At 39.7% G+C, this 20,945-nt stretch overlaps 1 protein-coding gene across 1 annotated transcript; it reads right to left on the reverse strand.

The window, feature by feature from the left end:
• Nucleotides 1–1,631: 1,631 nt before the first annotated feature.
• On the reverse strand, nucleotides 1,632–13,982 carry LOC135477574 (succinate--hydroxymethylglutarate CoA-transferase-like). The gene is made up of 14 exons (XM_064757720.1): nucleotides 13,898–13,982; nucleotides 12,511–12,580; nucleotides 11,741–11,814; nucleotides 11,131–11,216; nucleotides 10,855–10,905; nucleotides 10,317–10,437; nucleotides 8,416–8,507; nucleotides 7,096–7,239; nucleotides 6,011–6,106; nucleotides 4,949–5,020; nucleotides 4,112–4,209; nucleotides 3,729–3,831; nucleotides 2,764–2,827; nucleotides 1,632–2,075 (listed from the first exon to the last, which is right to left on the reverse strand). Exons 1-14 carry the CDS (start codon nucleotides 13,977–13,979, stop codon nucleotides 1,927–1,929), a joined length of 1,302 nt encoding a protein of 433 aa, XP_064613790.1. The 5' UTR covers nucleotides 13,980–13,982; the 3' UTR covers nucleotides 1,632–1,926.
• Nucleotides 13,983–20,945: the final 6,963 nt, after the last annotated feature.

Below are 20,945 nucleotides of genomic sequence, written 5' to 3' on the forward strand. Positions count from 1 at the left end.
AAGAAAACAGGGGTATCTGAAGGAAACTGGAGAGTCCGGTGTCAACCACCGGTAATTTGCTGACAAACTTTCCTACACATTACCTACAGATATGCATGCCAAACTGGTGAAAGACAAGTGTTCTTCAACAAACGTACCCCTGAGCAAATAGTCCCACGAGCGTCATCAAACACCTTATCGACACCAAGGCCCTAAGAAAAACGATGTTGGCTGAATCTAAAAATTCTGTGTAAAATGCCTAAATTGAACCTAAATATAGTTAAGAATGGCACATTTTATTCACTGAGCTATATCTCGTTCCCGTAAACCACTGGTGTTTTACGCCCTACTACTCAAAAACATTTCACTTTTGCCACACCCGCCAGCATTATGGTGAGAGGAAACCAGGCTAAGCCATGGGCAAACTCACGACCATCCGCAGGTTACAACTATGGTTGTATTAAAGCAATAACTTATTTCACAGTCCCATGGTTTTCCTTACATTCAAGGGAAGAAGATCAAACGAAAAGAGTTTAAAAGGTAGTCTAATAATTATTACATTTATTATACAATTTTGTACATATTAATCCAAGCATCAAATCACAGACACAATATACCTCTTTATCTTTTGCATCATTCACCTCAGACACCTTGATAAACGAGTCAAAATTTCATATATCCTATTGCAACATTCAATTCCAACCAGTGGAAACTTTTACAAATATACTTTTCTCTCTGATTCAATAAAGAAAACCTTCGTGTATCCCATGAAATGTACTACATCTCTGTGGATCATAACATAAATTAAGAGTTACCAATTGAAAGTTTTCTTTGATATCCTCTGTACAGGGATTAATACCACGGGTGTTTATACAGTCCGCATTTAACTCTTTATGAGGTGATTAAAAATATACAAAACCACATGTGAGGTAAAATCAGTTTTCTTTGTAAATTTCCTGAGTATAAATGATACTGAATCCTGGTTACTCTTTTCAAAATCTATGTCACCATTTCTTATTTCCCAGTTCACTTTTTTCTCTAGTGTTTCCTTGTCAAAGAAAAACTTGCTGTAATCAAATGTCAATCACTGACAACATTGTTTAAATGTGATAGTACTTTTCTCAAAGAATGGCTTATCTCACTCAAGAGAGGTATGGCTAACCTTTAACCCCTGACAAGTCCCTGAGAATTGACTGGTTTTCTGACAGATGACCTCTGATTGCAGCCAGTAACTGTTGATTTTGCATTTTTTTTTCGTAAAATTTGAGCTCCACTTTCCCTTTCTTCACTTTCTGTTATCCTCCTCTCTGAACTTTTCGGATGTTGACCTCTACAAACACGGAGTTTTAAGGTCTTTTTTAAAGTTACTCGCACATGACCTTTTTTCTTAAGTCCCTGACAGCTGACCTTTTCTCTGAAGTCTCCAACTGCTGATTTTTTTTCTTAAAGTCACTGACTGCTGACCTTTTGTCTTAAATCACTAACCCGCTGATCCCTTTTCTCATGTCAATAACATGATTTATTCTGAAAATAATAAGACCTGACCTTTTTTCTAAGGTCAATGAGTTACCTATACCTATTCTCAAAGTCAATGAGAGCAAAACTAGTTTTCTTATCAAAAGCAGCTCACTCATTATACCAAAGCCACTGACTATTTAATAGATGGTTGGCAACAGCAGCCATCTCTGAGGTAAGTTTGTTTGTATTGCCTAGTGTATGCCCTTACCAGTCAAGGGCCTCTGCACAGCTTATGACACCTCTAACAATAGACACCCAGTGGGCGATACACAAACTTACCTCAAAGATGGCTGCCATTGCAAACCATCTATACACTGAGTATAAAAGTTGCTGAATGATCGTTTTAAAATCACTTTATAATGAGGCACTTGATTGTGTTTTGACTGATTTGTTATTGCCATCACTCCTGAAGGCCACATGTTTTTAAAGTTACTGGATGACCTTGCCCTCTCTCAGTTTGTTTAAGTCCTGATCAGTCAGTCCTAGGACTGAGCCTAACACCTGGTCAGTGTGTTGCCCCAGAGTTGGGGGAGGAGAGGGTAAGGGGAAGTCACCACTGCTGTACTTCACTGGTGGACCTGAATGAAAACATCAGGAAATAAACCCATGGGATAACTCGAGGATACATGAAATGGGACCCTAAATTACGGTTTGAAAGAAATTAGGAGCAATGCCAAAATACTGAAAAACAATATTCAATATCTCTTAATTAGTTCTCTATATAATGCATATTTCCTATCAGCTGGAGGTAATTTTTGGATACCATGTCAAAGACTGACTTATTCACAAAGCAGGACTAACTTAATACCACCACTTTCCCATTCCCACTCATTCCCTTCCCTTCTACTAACTTACTTTGACAGTTATCACCATTGATGTCTTAGCTGCAGGGAAAACCAACCTCTTCTGATTCAAGAAAGCCACACGACAACCAACCCCATACAAAAAGTCTAACAAACTGATAGTACTAACCTCTACCACTAAACAAGGACAAACGGCCATCGACCTCTTCTGATTGGAAAACTCTAAAAGTGCTATACAGCCAATAAGTTTTAACTACTACAAGAAGGCTGAAAAATTTCCAATGTAGTATACTGATTATCTACCAATAAGCTTTAGCATAATACAAAATCACTGATAATCTGAATAAACTGACCTACCCAACCTACATGTATTATGGTGGTCCCATCCATCTGTATTGGCCCTGTAACCTAGAGAAGGGTCCACATATACCTTACCACCCCTCAACAATCAACATGAACTCACCAGGAACCCTGATCCTCCCTGCTGTGGGATGATCCATTTCTTGTATCATTTTGTTGTGCTCAATCTGTCAGTGAAGTAAAAACATTGAAATTTAGTCAAAAAGTTATTTGACAAAAGGCATAATTTTTAGGTGAAAACCTTGTAAATTTTAAACAAAAATCACCATTTTATCACTGAAGAAAACAACAAGCATGAGGGACAGAAAACATTGAATATAAATTCAGTTTAAATTCCATTTTGACATGTCACAAAAACTGCACTTCTTTTTAATACTTGCTCTATGTTTGTTCCTTAGTAGTCTCAAAATTACATCAGGTACTTCGCACCAAAACAACCAATGGGAGTCCGGAGTACCCAGTAGTTACCCACTGCCCTCGGTATGGTACCCGACTTACCTCCTGACCCAAAATTACAGAATAACGAAGTTTAATCATGTAAGCCAGCGATGGACCCGAAATTTCAACAGGGCAAAGTTTAATCATGTAAGCCAGCAATGGACCCGAAATTTCAACAGGGCAAAGTTTAATCATGTAAGCCAGCGATGGGCCCGAAATTTCAACAGGGCAAAGTTTAATCATGTAAGCCAGCGATGGACCCGAAATTTCAACAGGGCAAAGTTTAATCATGTAAGCCAGCGATGGACCCGAAATCACAGTATGACAAAGTTTAATCATCTAAGCCAGTGATGGAGAAATCACTGTATGACAAAGTTTAATCATCTAAGCCAGTGATGGAGAAATCATAGTATGAAAAAGGCATATTAACACAGATCATATACACTGTAGTTCTGAGCACAACTTTTCCTTTAAAATAAAGAGACAGAGTATTGCCTGTCAGTGAGGCCACCCAACCCGCTTAAAAAAATGGGTGCATTTGTTTCTCACTCCATTCCTGTTAGTTCCATGTACCTGTTACTACAAGTACAGGAAATTACTGGTACATGCTAAACTCCTCTGTATACACACCTGAGGTTCCTTAAACACCTGTTCTATGGTGTTGATTGGACCAAAAGGTATGCCAGACCCAGCCAGCAAATCCAGCCAATCAGATGTGCTGTTCTTTGCAAATCTAAATAAAAGAAAAACCTTTACCTTTATAAAAACCATGATCTTTATCCTTGAAAACCATGACACACATATGCATCAGTCGTGCTGATCATGTTTCCAGCTGCTTTTACATGGCGTATCCTAGTCAGGTAAGAATTCCAGGCTAAACACTGAATTAATGAGTTACCAAGTTGATCGGATGAAAATAGTTGTGGCCATTAGGATAGGTTTCCACGCCTCTTCCAGAATAACTTGGGTTATATTGTTTGTTATTTTTTCCTTTAACAAAGTCTCAAACCTACCTGTCAGAGAGCCGTGAAATGAGGACTTTTCTGTTTGCTACACGTTTCTCGTTACTTGAAAAACGTGGATCTGACGCTTCTGACTCCATCTGTAATATCTGAGATCACAGATACAGAAGACAGCAGAGTAAAATGTAGACATGTATAATATCTTATCACAGTTTTAGCGTCGTCCTATGACTGAAAAATTGTTAAGTCAGGCGTTAAACCCTAAGCAGTCACTCACTAACTCACACTTCTAATCTTGCATATTCTTGTGTTTGAACTTCACAATACACTAATACATGTGTACAGACATTGCAAAAGGTATGAACTACCTGTATTACACCGTAGGCAACAGGTATGATGTACTAAATACTGTCATGAGTGTGGTATGAAATATTACAAATGGATGTAAGAAAGATTATGGTTGATCACCATTTCAGCTATACCATAGCAAGAACATGTTTAAACAATGAAGCAGTCAATGGGTTTTGAGCCCACTCAAAATGGTTCACCCACTTGACACAGTTTACCCACCTGCAAAGTTCACCCACCTGCCCAGATCACTCACCTGACATAGTTAATCCACTCGACCAAGTACACTGACCCAACACAGATTAACCCCACCTGACACAGTTCAACCCACCCAACACCTAGTTCACCAACCCAGCACAGTTCAACCCACCTGACACCTAGTTCACCAACCCAACACAGTTCAACCCACCCAACACCTAGTTCACCAACCCAACACAGTTCAACCCACCCAACACCCAGTTCACCCACTCAACACAGTTCATCCACTCGACACAATTCACCCATCTAACATAGCCCACTCACCCAACACAGTTCACCCACCTGACACAGCTCTTTAAACTGGTGATCATTTCCTGCTCCTACCAACAGGTAACCATCAGATGTTGGAAACGCCTGTTCATGTAACAAAGAATTACACACTAAGTCACACCGGGATAATTATAGCATACGCCTACAATGTACAGGAATCAAGGGATGTAAAGTTTTTAGCCTAACTTAAAGTTCAAGCTTATTTTATGGTGCATAGGTGTTTCCTGCAAATACAAGACATGGTTACATGATAAAAGTCCAGGAAATGGGTTAGGGAATGCAGCCCATTAAGCCACTTATAGTGCCCCCAAGAATGAAAAAACGGCAGGTGCTCTTCCACACCTTGCTTTGGCCCGACCAGTGGTGTGACACTTTGTACTACACAACTGCCGAGCCACTCTAACAGTGGAAGTCAAGTGATCTCCCAAAACTTCATGTTAAAATGCTTACGGTGTCCAAGAGCAGTGTAGATGAGTTTTCAGGAGTTATAAAAGTCCAGGAAATGGGTTAGGGAATGCAGCCCATTAAGCCACTTATAGTGCCCCCAAGAATGAAAAAACGGCAGGTGCTCTTCCACACCTTGCTTTGGCCCGACCAGTGGTGTGACACTTTGTACTACACAAGTGCCGAGCCACTCTAACAGTGGAAGTCAAGTGATCTCCCAAAACTTCATGTTAAAATGCTTACGGTGTACAAGAGCAATGTAGATGAGTTTTCAGGAGTTATTTTTTGAGGATGGACTAAACCATCACCACAATCTTGTTTGTACAAATGAAGGAGGTTCTACTAGTGATAGAAAGACATGCATTTTAACCAATAGGCCACAACCAATAAAACCACCCACCTTCCTCTCCCCTCATAAAATACATTTTCACCTGCCAGATCTCCCTAACGGCGGTGAAACTTTGTGCAAGACTGCTTAAAATAAGAGGAAACAATTAGCGTATACTCGAAATTTATTTACTGAACCAGTACCTCAACCTCATGAGTACGCCCCAACTAGTGACTGAATGATAAATAACCTAAACACTAGTCAATCTATCCATGTTGTTGTTGCTGTTGTTGTTATCTGACCTGATAAGGCACAATGCTGGCATGAGCTGTCCCGTACCTCTGTCCCTCCATACTAGCGTTCAAGTAATTAGAGGCGACATTCACCAATGAGGCTACCTACGCAGAAGAAACATTTCAGTGAATGAGTACATCTAATCAACTGATTTGAGATTTGACTGAGTGAGTGATTGGTTGACTGACATATTAATTATAACTTTAAAAAAAAAGCAAATGCATAGAATTTTATACATATATATTCCTGGCTTAGTTTAGGCATGGAGCAAGCTGGTTTTCAAACTTGATCTGACAGGCCTCAAAATGAATCTGTGTATAAAATTTTAATGCAATCAAAATAAAATTTGAAGCAGTTATTGCACTCAAGAATAATTGACTTATACAACCACGGTCAGCACTATGGTGGAAGGAAACCCGGCAGAGCCATCTGCAGGTTGCTGACACACTTTTCCACATACCCAGGAAGTTTAACTAGAGAGGCAAGTACAGGAAATGAAATACTAACGCAAATAATACTTTCTTCCATTTAATACATCTCAGGAAAGACAACACTGGATAACGCACAAGACAGATATTTAGCCTGCGTTCACACACAGATGTCCAGTCAACAGTCTACTGGCCACTACAATCACTATCCACGTGTTAAGCTTGCTGACCGACTGGAACATTTTCAGTTTGAGCCAGTCGCATGGTCTAGTCAATTTTCACAACGGGAGACCACTCTGGACTGCCCAGTGTAACACTCTAGCGATTAACACTCATCGTGTTGCCATTGTGGTCACGATATCGTAGCCACTCATAGCCACTCATAGCCTTCGGGCTACGGCTGGATACGGTCCCTTAGCATGAGCTGGACTTTGATAAAAGGCTCCTGGTTAAATGTGATACACTAAGACGCTAACCACTATGCCACATAGTGAGGCCCCATATCCAAGTTAAAATCCCTTGCATTCAGTGAGAATGGGATAACATAGCAAAACACTGGTGGAAGACAAGTGGTTTTCAGCAGATGTTAGACTGAACAAACGGCCACAAAAGTCTACTGCCTTCTGTCACAAAGGTTTCACAAGCAGTGAGATATCTACAGTTACCTGAGTGGAGAATAAGTTACAGTCTATGTGCTGTCCAACACCTGTGGCCTGACGCTGCAATATGGCAGCCATGATGGCTCCGTGGGCATACAGTCCTGTAGACAAGTCAGTCATAGCCACGCCCACTTTACATGGCTCTCCTTCCTAACAACAAATACAAGTAGCACAAATAAATTCACAGAGCGCTAATCTGTAACATACAAATGCACAGCAATCAAAGGTTTGATATGTTATTTATTTATTGGATCGGTGTTTTATGCCACATGCACTCAAGAATATTTCGTTTACACGGTGGCCAACACTATGGTGGGTAAAAACCGAACAGAGCCCTAGGAAAACTGCAGATTGTAGGCATATCTTCCCATGTACTACCGGAAGAGAAGACAGCATGACTCTATTGGTGCGGACTTGAACTCACGCCCACTACACTGGTGAGAGGCTCCTGGGTGATTGTGCTGCAGTAGCACGCTTACCACTTGGCCAAAGAGGCCCCCAGTCTTATCTGGAAACAACGTATCAATACACAACAATATATGGTCAAGTATGAAATAACACACAGATACAAAAATATACACATTGTACACGTTATACTGAATATCCACAACTGACACAACTATCTCATAATCTAGTGAGACCAGTGAAAATATTAGCCTGAGTTATTTCTCTGATTTATGATTAAGATACACGTAAGACAAATTTATACACAGCATACATTACTGTGAGTAAGTGAGTGAGTGAGTGAGTGATTGGGGTTTAACATCGGACTTAACCATTTTTCAGTCATATGACGTGGAAGGAATTCTCAGAGTGCATGTACTGTGCCTCCTTCTCCTTAATGCAGGATGGATTTCCGCCACTCTTTTATCTAGTGCTGCTTCACTGAGATGTCTTACTGCAGGCAAGCAAGCTGCCCCGCCCAAGCCATTACGGTGGTACGGGTCAACCAGTCGTTGCACTGTACCCTTCATGCTGAACCCCAAGCGAGGAAGTTACAACTTCCTCTTTTAAGGCCTTAGGTGTGACTCGGCCCAGGATTGGCCCTGGATCTACCGCCCCTAAAGCGGACTAACAAAATGTAACATGAGAATAAACAGCATGCATGTAAGAATGAATAGAAAGAACTGGGATACTATGACATATAAACAAAACAAAGACATAAAACTGGTCTGAAAAATACATAGATACCCTGTGACAAACAGAGAAACATACACACAGTGTGCATAACACTAAACAAAACTCAATCCACACTCTCGCCACAATGTGGCCGAAATATTACCAATGTGGCGTTAAGCCATAATCATTCATTCCATCTACACTCACCGCAGGCCCTGTAATGTGCATAAGCCCGCCTCTTCCAGCGACGATGACGTCATAACCAGGTTGGGAGGCAGATGGACCTGTCTGTCCGTAACCTTCAGAAGACAGTGCATGTGTCTGCTAAAATTCATTTATTTACAAATTACCACATTTCACCATGAGCTTAGCTTTTTTTGAGTAACAAATTTTGCCTGAATCCGATGGATTCAGTTCACCTAAAGAGTTTTTTGCAAAGTTTGATTAATTTTTTATCTGAAAAACATTTAGTCTTGGTGTCAAAAGTTTAACATTTTTATATACCAAATTTAGGTGGAATACAGTAACTGGACGTCATCCCTAGTCTAATTACAAATCATTTAACAGTTGGATGTTTGAAACTCCCCGTTACAACAGTTTTACACCATTCCACAAGAACATTTTGTATAAGACCATACACACCCGAGTACAAGATCATACAGACCCGTCTACAAGACCATACAGACCCATGTACAATATCATACAGACCCATGTACAATATCATACAGACCAATATACAATATCATACACACCCATGTACAATATCATACAGACCCATGTACCCATGTACAAGATCATACAGACCCGTGTACAATATCATACAGACCCATGTAGAAGATAATACAGACCCATGTACAAGGCCATACAGACCCATGTGCAATATCATACACATCCATGTGCAATATCATACAGATCCATGTACAATATAATACAGACCCATGTACAAGACCATACACACCCATGTACAAGACCATACAGACCCATGTACAATATCATACAGACCAATGTACAATATCATACAGACCCATGTACAAGATCATACAGATCCATGTACAATATCATACAGACCCATGTACAAGATCATACAGATCCATGTACAATATCATACAGACCAATGTACAATATCATACAGACCCATGTACACGACCATACAGACCCATGTACAAGATCATACACACCCATGTACAATATAATAAAGACCCATGTACAATATCATACAGACCTATGTACAAGATCATACAGACCCATGTGCAATATCGCACAGATCCATGTACAAGATCATACAGATCCATGTACAATATAATAAAGACCCATGTACAATATCATACAGACCTATGTACAAGATCATACAGACCCATGTGCAATATCATACACATCCATGTGCAATATCACACAGATCCATGTACAATATCATACAGACCCATGTACACGACCATACAGACCTGTGTACAAGATCATACACACCCATGTACAAGACCATACAGACCCATGTACAATATCATACAGCCCCATGTACAATATCATACAGATCCATGTACAAGACCATACAGATCCATGTACAATAGAATAAAGACCCATGTACAAGGCCATACAGATCTATGTACAATATCATACAGACCCATGTACAATATCATACAGACCCATGTACAATATCATACAAACCCATGATGATTCTCTGACCTCATCATAAACCCAGGACCATTTCACTAAGCTTGTCAGGTAAGTAGTTTTGTATAAGATCATACTGTTGTTGCACCTGTAATTGAGCAGTAAATCAGGTGAGGTGTGGACTTTCTCAGGTCATCACAACCAAGACCCATCTCACTAAGCTTGCCAGGTAAGTAGTTTTGTCTAAAATCATACCAGTTGTACCTGTAATTGAGCAGTAAATCAGGTGAGGTGCGGACTTTCTCAGGTCATCACAACCAAGACCCATCTCACTAAGCTTGCCAGGTAAGTAGTTTTGTATAAATCATACCAGGTGTTGTACCTGTAATTGAGCAGTAAATCAGGTGAGGTGCGGACTTTCTCAGGTCATCACAACCAAGACCCATCTCACTAAGCTTGCCAGGTAAGTAGTTTTGTATAAATCATACCAGGTGTTGTACCTGTAATTGAGCAGTAAATCAGGTGAGGTGCAGACTTTTTCAGGTCATCATAACCCAGACCCATCTCACTAAGCTTGCCAGGTAAGTAGTTTTCTATCAGCACATCACTCTGCTCAGCCAGCTACTAAAACACACAACAGTAAACATGTGGTATCAGTTTCTAGCCATCCTTTGTATCCAATACAAGTATTTACATGTTACAGGTACATTTCACCCAGTAGCACACCTTTGAGAAAATGAGTAACCTACGTACACATACACAAGTGTTTCATTCAATAACTGAATTGCTGACTTTGCTATATTTGAGGGTTTTGTCTTATTACCATGTAAGTGAAACTCAACTGTCTGACTATTATTATATTTATTTAACTGGAGTTTCACCAAGTTCGTAAGAATTTCTCACCTATACAACGACAACGGCAGTCTGCATTACGGAGGGAGGAAACACACCAGAGTTCAAGGGAGGCCTAGAACCCTCCCCAGGTTGCTGATACAACTTTAATTATTATTATTATTATAAACAACAGAAGAAACTCACCTTTCTAACCAAGTCTCCTCCACTAGGGTCTTTCATGTTGATGGCCACACTCTAAAAGTAAACACCACTGTCATTAATCTATCACTCAGTATACTTTCACTGCTCAGCAGTTAAAGATAAAGAACTGACACTGATTGGCTTTAACAGAGAGGTGATAAGATTTCCTATGTTAAAGCCCACAACCTTGGTCACGTGTATATAATAATACAGTTCCAGCTGAATAAAAGTAACTCAGCCTTGACTTGATCCTATTTCATTTGACAACTTTTCAGATACCTTTTTGTTCCTGTTGACACAGAGAAAGTATGCGCTCTCCGTGCCAGAGAAGGGTGGCCCCCATGCTCTGGTGTCATCTCCAACACCTGCACAACAAGACAGACAGGCCAACACTCACACCAATAACAATTTATTTCTTTACTTTATTTGTGTTTTACGCCATACTCAAGAATATGTCACTTGTACGAAGGCGATCACTGGGCAGAAACCGGACCCACGACCATCCACAGGTTGTAAGCAGACTTTCCAATGTATATGTACATGAATGACCAGAAAATAAGCCAGCATGAGCTGGACTTGAACTCACAGCTACCGCATTGCACACCAATCATAATGTCGCTTAGAACTCAAATTGCCATAAAAACATAAACTCATTATCAACATGTGTTCCATTCTTATAATTTATCTATTTATTTATTTTTTTGGTTTATTGTTTAATACAATACTCAAGAATCTTTCACTTACGTGTATATCATGGCAGACAACTCCATGGGTGCATGAGTAGCTCAAGTAAACCACATATTTTACACCTGATTATTATAATTTATCAATAGCCAGTATTTTAATGGTATTACATGCACACAACAATCCAGGAAACTTTTCACCTCACCTGGCCGTTCCACCTTAACAACCTCCGCCCCCAGATCACCAAGTATCATACTGCAGTATGGACCAGCCAATACCCTAAAAAAAGAGAAAAATACAATGTTTGTTATGATATGATTGCTTTTCATTTGACATAAGGGTTTTGGCCACGTGTGATTTTCTACCATTAAAAACAAAATGTAAATTACATGTACCATGTTCCAGATTGTGCATATAGAGGAGGAGAAAGAAAACAACACAAATTTTATGTGAAAGTTCATGAAAAATTCGTTTTAAGCAGAGTCTTCAAATATTTTTCAAATTTATCTTTAATGAGGAAAAGAAATTCGATACAGCTGTCTGAGAGTCAGATCTTGATTTACAGCACAAAGTTGCAACATCCTGGGTTAAATATATTTATTTAATTGGTGTTTTACATCCTACTCAAGAATATTTCACTTATACGACGGCACCCAGCATTATGATGGGAGAAAACCTAGCAGAAGAAACCCACAACAATCTGCAGGTTGCTGCAGACCTTCCTACGTACAGCCTGAGAGAAAAACAACCTAAGGTGGAGATGTGACCGCACTGGTGAAAGGATCCTGGGTCATTGTGCTGCCCTGGAACACTAACCACCTTGGCCACGGAGATCCCTCATGGGTTAAAGCCAACTTCTTTCGTGACCATCAATAAATGTAGACTACCCCAAATTCAGCTTTATTGCCTACAGTGGTGACAGAATCCTATTTCTGACACCAGTCAAACAGTCATAATTCTGCAGACAATTCTCACCTGGTTAGATCCAACACTCTAATGCCCTTTAAAGGAGCCACTGTGTTCTTCTGATGAAGACATCGTTGGCCTACAAAAAAAAAAACCAGAAAAGAAAAACAAACAAGAAGTTTAGACTAATTCAAACTGCCAGAACATGAGCATGCTTGTAGCCCTTTCCTTAGGTTCATGAGTGGATGAAAACAAGAAGAAAACAAATCAAAACCTCTCAATCTCCTACTAACAAGAGGCTGACAAATCTTCTTGCATGTCTGTGTTTAATTAATCAGAGGTGTTTCACTTTCAACAACTGTCTGTAAGCTAGATTAAATTAGACTTTATAATCAGTACATTGAAAACTTGCTTAACTCTTGCTTAACACTTCAGGTCATACATTTTTGGAATTAATCAAACATTCAACAACTAGTTAACACTGGAAGATGTCACATGGAAATACATACACGTACATACTTGTATATATGCTGGCTTCTTCCCTGGCCCCTCTCCATGGGAAGGTCTGCCAACATCTTGCGGATGGTCGTGGGTTCCCCCGAGCTCTGCCCGGTTTCCACCCATCATAACTCTGGCCGCCATCGAATAAGTGAAATATTTTTGAGTACAGCATAAAACACCAATCAAATAAATAAATAAATTCTTCCCTGGCCATATGCGGGAGGTCTGCCAGCAATCTGCAAAGGTTTGCCCGGTTTCCTCCCACGATAATGCTGGAGGCCGTCGCATAATTGAGATATTCTTGAGTACGGCATAAAACACCAATCGAAATAAATACAGTATTAACTCTCAAAAAACAAGAAGCATCGGTGTGTTTATAGTCTGACGTGTACTTATACACATGAATTTGCTAGTATGGTTCTATCAGTTCCACACGAGAATGTCTGTGCTCTAAGTTCCTTCATATCAACCACAGTATAATTTACACATCAGGTATTCTGGATCGGCTTTTCTACCGGTAATATAATGTTAGTTCAAATAGGGCGCTGTAAAGCTGGGGTTGCTGTAGAACACTAGTCATTGACCCTCTTCTGACAGAACTTTCTGCAATGACCTGCCCTCTGCCATGTGATGTAAACATCAACCTCAGATTAACAAATACTCTGGACACTGAAGTCTGTAAAACACGATGTAAATTACCAAACCGATAGATCACCAAAATAGTTCATTGACCTGAACCTCGTGAACAACACGTGACATTATAATTCAAGTTAGACAATGGGGTTTTGACATTTAAAATTAAAATCACACTTTACCTTCAAGACTGGGGCATAAACTCGAAAACTAAATTTTATTTTTGAGAACTTCTGACTAGATAGCTGTTTTGGTTTATACTCAGTCGAAGTTTTCAGTTCTCCTGTTGATCTCTGGTGTTGACCATGACCATATTACTTACACAGCACTCGCTTCGATGGATTCAGCAAACCCCCGGTAGGTGACAGATTGAGGACATTTCGAAAAACATACAGTACTGACATCTTGTCTCCCGCCATCTTTTTGCTACTGTTGCCCAATCAACGAAGGGAGATCACTCTCAATGACAAAGTCATTTTGCATCCTGCGTACAAATGACGCTAGAGTTACCTTCTCTTCAACATAGAGAACTGAAGATATCAGTACATTCGTCTATCTAAATGGTGAATAAAGGTTCTTGAAAACAAAAAGAGCAAAATAAAAACGAGTGAGAGAGAATAATTGTGACGGTTCACTTAACACAGGACAAGAAAGGTTCATCGAGAAAGATGACCAGGTTGAGAAACTTCTCGGCGCCATTGAGCAATGTGAATTCATGACAAAAGAGAAAATATGAGATTCATCGCTTGATTACAACCGATTCACCCCTGACGGGTAACATGTTAGCTTCTTCCATATATGTAGGTATTCACGCGATCCAAGCGATCTTGGCGTTCATGCATTGGTCGATTTGTAACAAAACTATGTTTTGTTTCTTGGGGTCTGGAAGCGAAGCAGAGTCACAGTTGAGGGCATTTCTGAGATGGTGAAAATTGTCACTGATTTACCGAAATTGTTTCGGTTTTAGAGTGTACCGCCGCGGAGTGTTTTACCATCTCCGAAAGCTTCTCTTCTGTTTGGGTGTGTAAACCCACCCAGAGCATGGTTATTATAAAGCACAATAAAATACCGGTCAAATTATGTTTTTCTACAATTTTAGCGTTGTCTGTTCGCACTCTTTAGCTGCATGACACAAATTGATATTTCCAGTGATTCGGCCAAGTCAAGATTAAAGAACAGTAAATTTGAGCCTACTCAGTTTTTTTCGGGAAGTGTGAGAATTTTTTTCTTCGGGAGACAAACATTTTCGAACGCCAACCTCTGGACTGCCTCGATTTACCGACAATAGGTTAGCCTACGTTTTACAGGTTTGCTCTCGCCGGAGTCAAAAGAAAATTCATTTCATCCACTACATTACAGCACAGTTTTCTTCACATCATAAATGTAGGCCCTAAAAAGCTTAACAATGGCATTAATTATGTATGTGGGAAAAGTGGGAAGGGACAGAGAGGCCACGATAAACGACTAGGCCTACGTGCTGAGACATAAACAAAAGCGCCGAGATGTTTTGGGTTTTCTAGTATGCAAGCAGTTTTTTGTTGCGTGATACATGTACATAACTGGGTGATTGTCAAACTTTGAGAGAGTTACCATCGGTATGACGTTTTGCTACTGGGTTTATTTTTATTAAATAAAAGTTGTAAATTTAAGCGAGAAATGTCCAAAGGGTTTACAATATATTTAATGCATTTAACCATTCCATGCATGTTAAAATCACCTCGATACGTTAGAAAAATATCGAAGGCCATGGAGATATAACTCTTTCGTTCATTTCTGGCTAGGAACATGTATAACCGGTGTTAGAGCTACGTTTATTGTATAAGTGGTGTTGAAAATAGGCCTTAAGTATCACAAAATTAGCTTTTGACTGAATCATACATTGAACAGCATTGGGTGGAGAACAACATAAATCCCGTAGTAAACTACCGGGCTTTGGGACATAAAGGAATTTTCTTACACAAGGCACAAACAAATCTGCAGTTCTGTGGCTATCTTGTAAATCATGAGTTACTCTGAAAGTAAGTACTTAGTCATCAAAGGACACGGTAATCTATGCGTCGAGACAGACAATCGTCTACCAGTTGTCAGCCAATGTGTACGTTCCAAGTCAATAATCGCTAGGTCAGTTCACAAAAGACGATATTTATCGACATTCTATATGTATTGTGCCCCACAGGTCAGGCCGTGAAGCAGAAATCCGCAGGGGCCGGGCGGGGCGTGTGTTACTGCTGGACCCGACCTGGACGTTCTCACGAAAACGCCATGGTTTTTCCCCTGCAGAGTGCGTGGTACCACGTGACTGAAGGTGCAGTCGTCTGCTAGCGACTGTCTGACCACGGTGGGCGGCATAGCAAAACGCTTTGCTGAGGGGTCTGTTCATGGCGGCTTAACCTACTAATGTATCCGGTAGTAGATGTGTGTGTGGGAGGGGGCGGCAATTTGTACCCATTAACATTGTTAATTTATGTTCTCCCCGAATTTCACACAGATGTGAATACTGATTTTAATAATGAGAAATTCAAGCAACTCTAGGGATAATGAGACGTGCCATAAATAGTAACTTTTGTATGCAGTGAAACTGAAGAAAGGTTTTGTTGCCCTTGGCGTTAATGTAGCGGCCACTGGCGTTATTTAACACCGAATCTAAGTAGAGATGAAATTCTATGAGTTATGTCTCGTGAGAAATAGCAGTATAGAGGATAGAGAAATTCTACGTGAATATGTACTTGTACGATATATATGCGTCTGTTTGAGAATCTGTTTACTTCTTCAGTCTTGAGTTCTTAGATGAATTTTGAGTCTAAATTTTTAGACACAGTGTTTTGGAAAATAAACCCGCCATCTGGCAAAATGAACTGTACTCATTTGTCTTCCATTTCATGTCTTTCTTCGTGTTGGTCCTTAACATCCTTAGAATTGCTTAAATCGAGGAATTTACAAAAAAAAATCGCCAATCCGTCCACGAAAACTTTTGTGTGAACAACGTTAACACTATTGAGTTATGTGATATATGTCACTGAATTTTTTTTCGCGTCTTATCTTACGTGGACTAAACATCCCCGAGGCCTCGTCCCTTTGCATTGTTTTTATATTATTGTATGTTAAATGTGAGGACAATACAGCATTTTGAGTAATTTTAGACCAGTGACAAATTGCATTTAACATGCCTGCATTTTTTTTACCTAATTTTGCTTAAGCCATGGGCTTGTAATTTGTTACTGTTTAAGCATTTACATGAACAGTTAGAATAAAACTCTGATGTAAATTGACGAGAGGCTGTATTTCACCAGTGACGTGTGATCATTTGCCAGCAATCACACTGTCGTCGCTGCTCTGGTTTTTCTCTCTATGCTGTATGTGTTAATTATCTTATCATCTACTTTTGGTCATCAGCAACGCTGACACCTATCCATGATACGACAGGTAGTACTGACGTCTACGCCTATCCATGAAAAATCTACAACGACAGTTCTTACCAATGAACACGTGGCGGCCTTTGATATTATAAGAGAGGGCAATAACATTTTCATTTCTGGGAAAGCCGGAAACGGTAACACAAGAAAGTGCCATAATATTTTCATTGCTGAATAAGCTGGAACAGGTAAAATATTATTAATTAAGGGAACTGTGAAGAAACTTAGGAACGTTGGGGGTGCCGGTATCGGTATCGCGACACACTAGTACCACAGCCTTGATGGAACAACCCAACATCATTTTTACGATGAAATACAGGCAGAAACCAGAATTATTGACCGAATTACTTTTGAAAATGGTTATGTAGCCAAAACAATTGAAGAAACGGATATTTTAATAATTAATGAGATCAGCATTGTACGTGTTAAAGTGCACGGTCTCTTCTTCCCGATGTTACGAAAAGCAGCATTTTCACATTTATTTATTTATTTATTTATTTATTTATTAGATTGTTTCTTAATGCCATACTCAAGAATTTTTTACTTATATTACGATCGCAAAAAGTGTCTGTTTTACGACTGGAGGAAACCGGTGGGCCCGGTGTTAGCCACCGGTCTTTGCCAAGTTACTGACAATAGTCTGCTACATGTGATGACAACACAGCATTTTGAATAATTCTGGTGCAGCTAGCATCATTGTCTTCCATTTTTATTACCTACATGTACTTCTGCTTAAGCCATCCATGGAACGTGTAAAAAACACTAATTTAGGTAAATTGACAATAGGTCGCATTGCACCAACTATCACACTTTCGTCGCTGTTCTAATTTCACTCTCAATGCTATAAGTCTTTTACATCACTATGTCGTTGCTGCTCTGGTTTTACTCCCAATGCTGTAAGTCTTTTGGTATATTGTATCACCCTATAAACCGAAATTCTTCTGGTGGAATAAATATCCCCCAGGCCAATATATTCATTGTATTGTTTTTGTTTTGATCTTCACTGAGTTGCTTGAATTTCTCATCAATAACATCTATGTGAAATTCGGGGAGATTATACATCGACAGTGAATAGGTATACTCCGATGGGTACAAATTGTGACCCATTTTTGGCCGACCTCCACCTGTTCTCATATGAATACGACTATATGCAGTAATCCTCACCAGGCCCGATCTTTCTCGTTCACTAAAACGTATACTGATGATCCGCTAGCTTTAACCAATCCATAAATAGTAAAGACTGTGAAAGATATTTACCCACATTCGCACCTTCCCAGATTCTGCGGATGATACATCTTATCTGGATCTATATTTGTACTAAGACCAAAACTGTTTCCTCTCTCACAGACTTTACAACAAGAGGGATAGTTTTAATTTTGACATTGCAAATTATCCTTACTTGGACAACAATATACCTGAATATGGCGTGTATATGTCTTGCCTTGTAGCATTTGTTACATCCTGTGTATTGTGTGGCGATTTCAATCAACGTCATAAGTTATCACTGCAAAAAGTAGTGTGTCAAGGTTTTTTCCATCCTTATTCCAAGTTTTTTACAATAAGTATAATTCTCTTGTAAGTAAATACGGAGAGCGCGTCCAGAATCTCTGGCACTCTGCTTCATGATTGTGTCTGATTCCGCATAACACGCGGCTAGGGGCTGTATATTCATCGTGTTGAATTACATGACCTCGTTGCCTCTATGAAAAGCTGCAATCAAGGCGCAACTAAGATACATATTTTATGTTATAGTATGGTACTTATATTCTAGTATGGTACACGACTTGATCACTGATTCATTCACTCGTAAGGAACATACCTTGCGTCTTTCCAACATCATTTAAAATCTGCTGACTGCTTCTCCGTCCTATTTTCATATTTTATATATTTTCTGTACTTTCTTAGATCAAAAACTACGAACGGTATTTTGGAACAATACAAGTTATCTCTGTAGGTGACTCCGTGTTCCTCTTGGTTACCCACGAACACGTGTATCTCCATAACTTACGAACGCTGGATGAATTCTCTTCAGTCATCCGATCTTTCCAACCCGAGGATAATGGTAACTGCAAAGCCTTTAAACATGTTACAAAGGTTTTGCGCTTGAAACACAACTGCCCCGTCAATCTTTTTTTTTCCTGTTTGGTAAATTGGATGACAGAAACAGAAAATCCAGATAGACTGATGAACCGGTGGTTCCATTTCCTCTGAATGTTGTCAAAGTAAAACGGATGGATTTCACACTGTTTTGACTTGTGTAGATAATTATAGTATTGCCGCGGTTAGAAATTCACAGTGACCATCGGCTTAACTATTCATGTAAGACTCAACGGTTGACTCTTGGGCATATACAACTGGTATGCTCCAGCATCCATCACCCAGTGCAATTAGCTATTCACGCGTACCACTGGATGAGCTACGAGTCGTTAACTATTCTCATCTTCGTGCATACCTGTACTACATCTGTATCTAAAGCACTTTGAGAATACCACTAGGGTCATCAATGGATATAAATTTGACTTGTTGCAGATGTACGATTTATCCCACCACGTAGAATCTTTGTACCTATAAATACGTATGCATAGAGTAAGTCGCTTTCTATGCAGGCGACATGCCAACATGAGGTTGCGTATCCATATTCAGTTGTAGGGTAACATCAACAGTTTTACCCTTTACACACCTATTATAATCCTTGAATTAATAAATATCACGGCGTAAAAAGTCGCATGGCATATTCCTGTATTTACTTTATGTATCCATACCATTGTTCTTTAACGCCATAGTCCTGCCGTACGTGGGAAGGTCTGCCAGCAACCTGCGGATGGTCGTGGGTTTCCCTCGGGCTCTGCCCGGTTTCCTCCCACCATAATGCTGGCCGCCGTCGTATAAGTGAAATATTCTTGAGTACGGTGTAAAACACCAATCAAATAAATTTAACGCCATAATTTTTAACTTATATACAACAGCAATCATGCAGTTCAGTCAAATACACGTGAGGGGTATATTCCGATCACCGTATTTCAAACCACATATTATCTTGACTATTTCAAAAGTCGTATTATTGCCTTGCGGTTATTGACGCGGGGGCATCCAGTTTGACCGACGGCTGGTATACGAATGTGTGTTTTGACGCATAGGTATAAATATGATATACTCTAAAATTCCCTTAACACTTGCACTTTGGAATTGCGTATCCCATTTAGTACTACCGATGTGGACATGAAGAACAGTTTGAACAGTCGGAATAAAACCCTGACTGAGGTAAATTGACAAGAGGCCAGATTTCATCGCAAATACCTGTGACCATTTGTCGACTATCACACTGCCGTCGCTGCTGTGGTTTTACTGTCTATATGCTTCAGTATTTTATACATTGATTTCTGCATAAACATGATTTTTATGTCGTTATATTACAAGAGGCCGTATTTCATCGCTTATGACTGACCATTTATCGGTTATCTCAAAGTCGTTGCTGCTCTGGTTTAGCTCTGTATGTTGTAAGTCTTTTATTATATTAATTATCAAGCACACTGCAGTCCATGTGACAATCATCCCTTTGACTGTAATTAATATAGTGGTGTGTTCATTTTTTTATAATTTTTAATACAACCAGTCAAGGATGGAGAAAATATACTGGTTATCTTTTCTGCAGAAACCATCACAAACGAGCAAATGCGATTACTTCTGCTCTTATTGCACAGAATTTTCAAAACACCCAGTTAACACGATGTCGTCGTCTCCTGACAAAAACCCAACTCTTCCACATATAACATTTCCCACCAGTGGTTGCAGCTGTACAACACATTTCACCAATACTGTCAGGCTAAACAATACCTGGATAGATCGCAAAACTGGTTTATTGTGTTCGATCAACTTCTTTTTTGACCATATTAACAGAGAGTTTTCCGAAGACAGTGAGTCACTTCCTTCAGATACACCAGTTCCAAATTCAATGAG

The sequence above is a fragment of the Liolophura sinensis genome, chromosome 11 (assembly GCF_032854445.1).
Source record: "Liolophura sinensis isolate JHLJ2023 chromosome 11, CUHK_Ljap_v2, whole genome shotgun sequence".
NCBI lineage: Eukaryota > Metazoa > Mollusca > Polyplacophora > Chitonida > Chitonidae > Liolophura > Liolophura sinensis.

Excerpts from the sequence above, each read along its gene's own strand:
- LOC135477574 (XM_064757720.1), bottom strand. The coding sequence starts at position 13,979 with ATGTCAGTACTGTATGTTTTTCGAAATGTCCTCAATCTGTCACCTACC. Across the intron at positions 6,107-7,095 it reads GTAACTTATTCTCCACTCAG|GTAGCCTCATTGGTGAATGT; the intron begins GTAACTGTAGAT and ends TCTTCTGCGTAG. Across the intron at positions 5,021-6,010 it reads CCAGCATTGTGCCTTATCAG|GCGTTTCCAACATCTGATGG; the intron begins GTCAGATAACAA and ends TTACATGAACAG.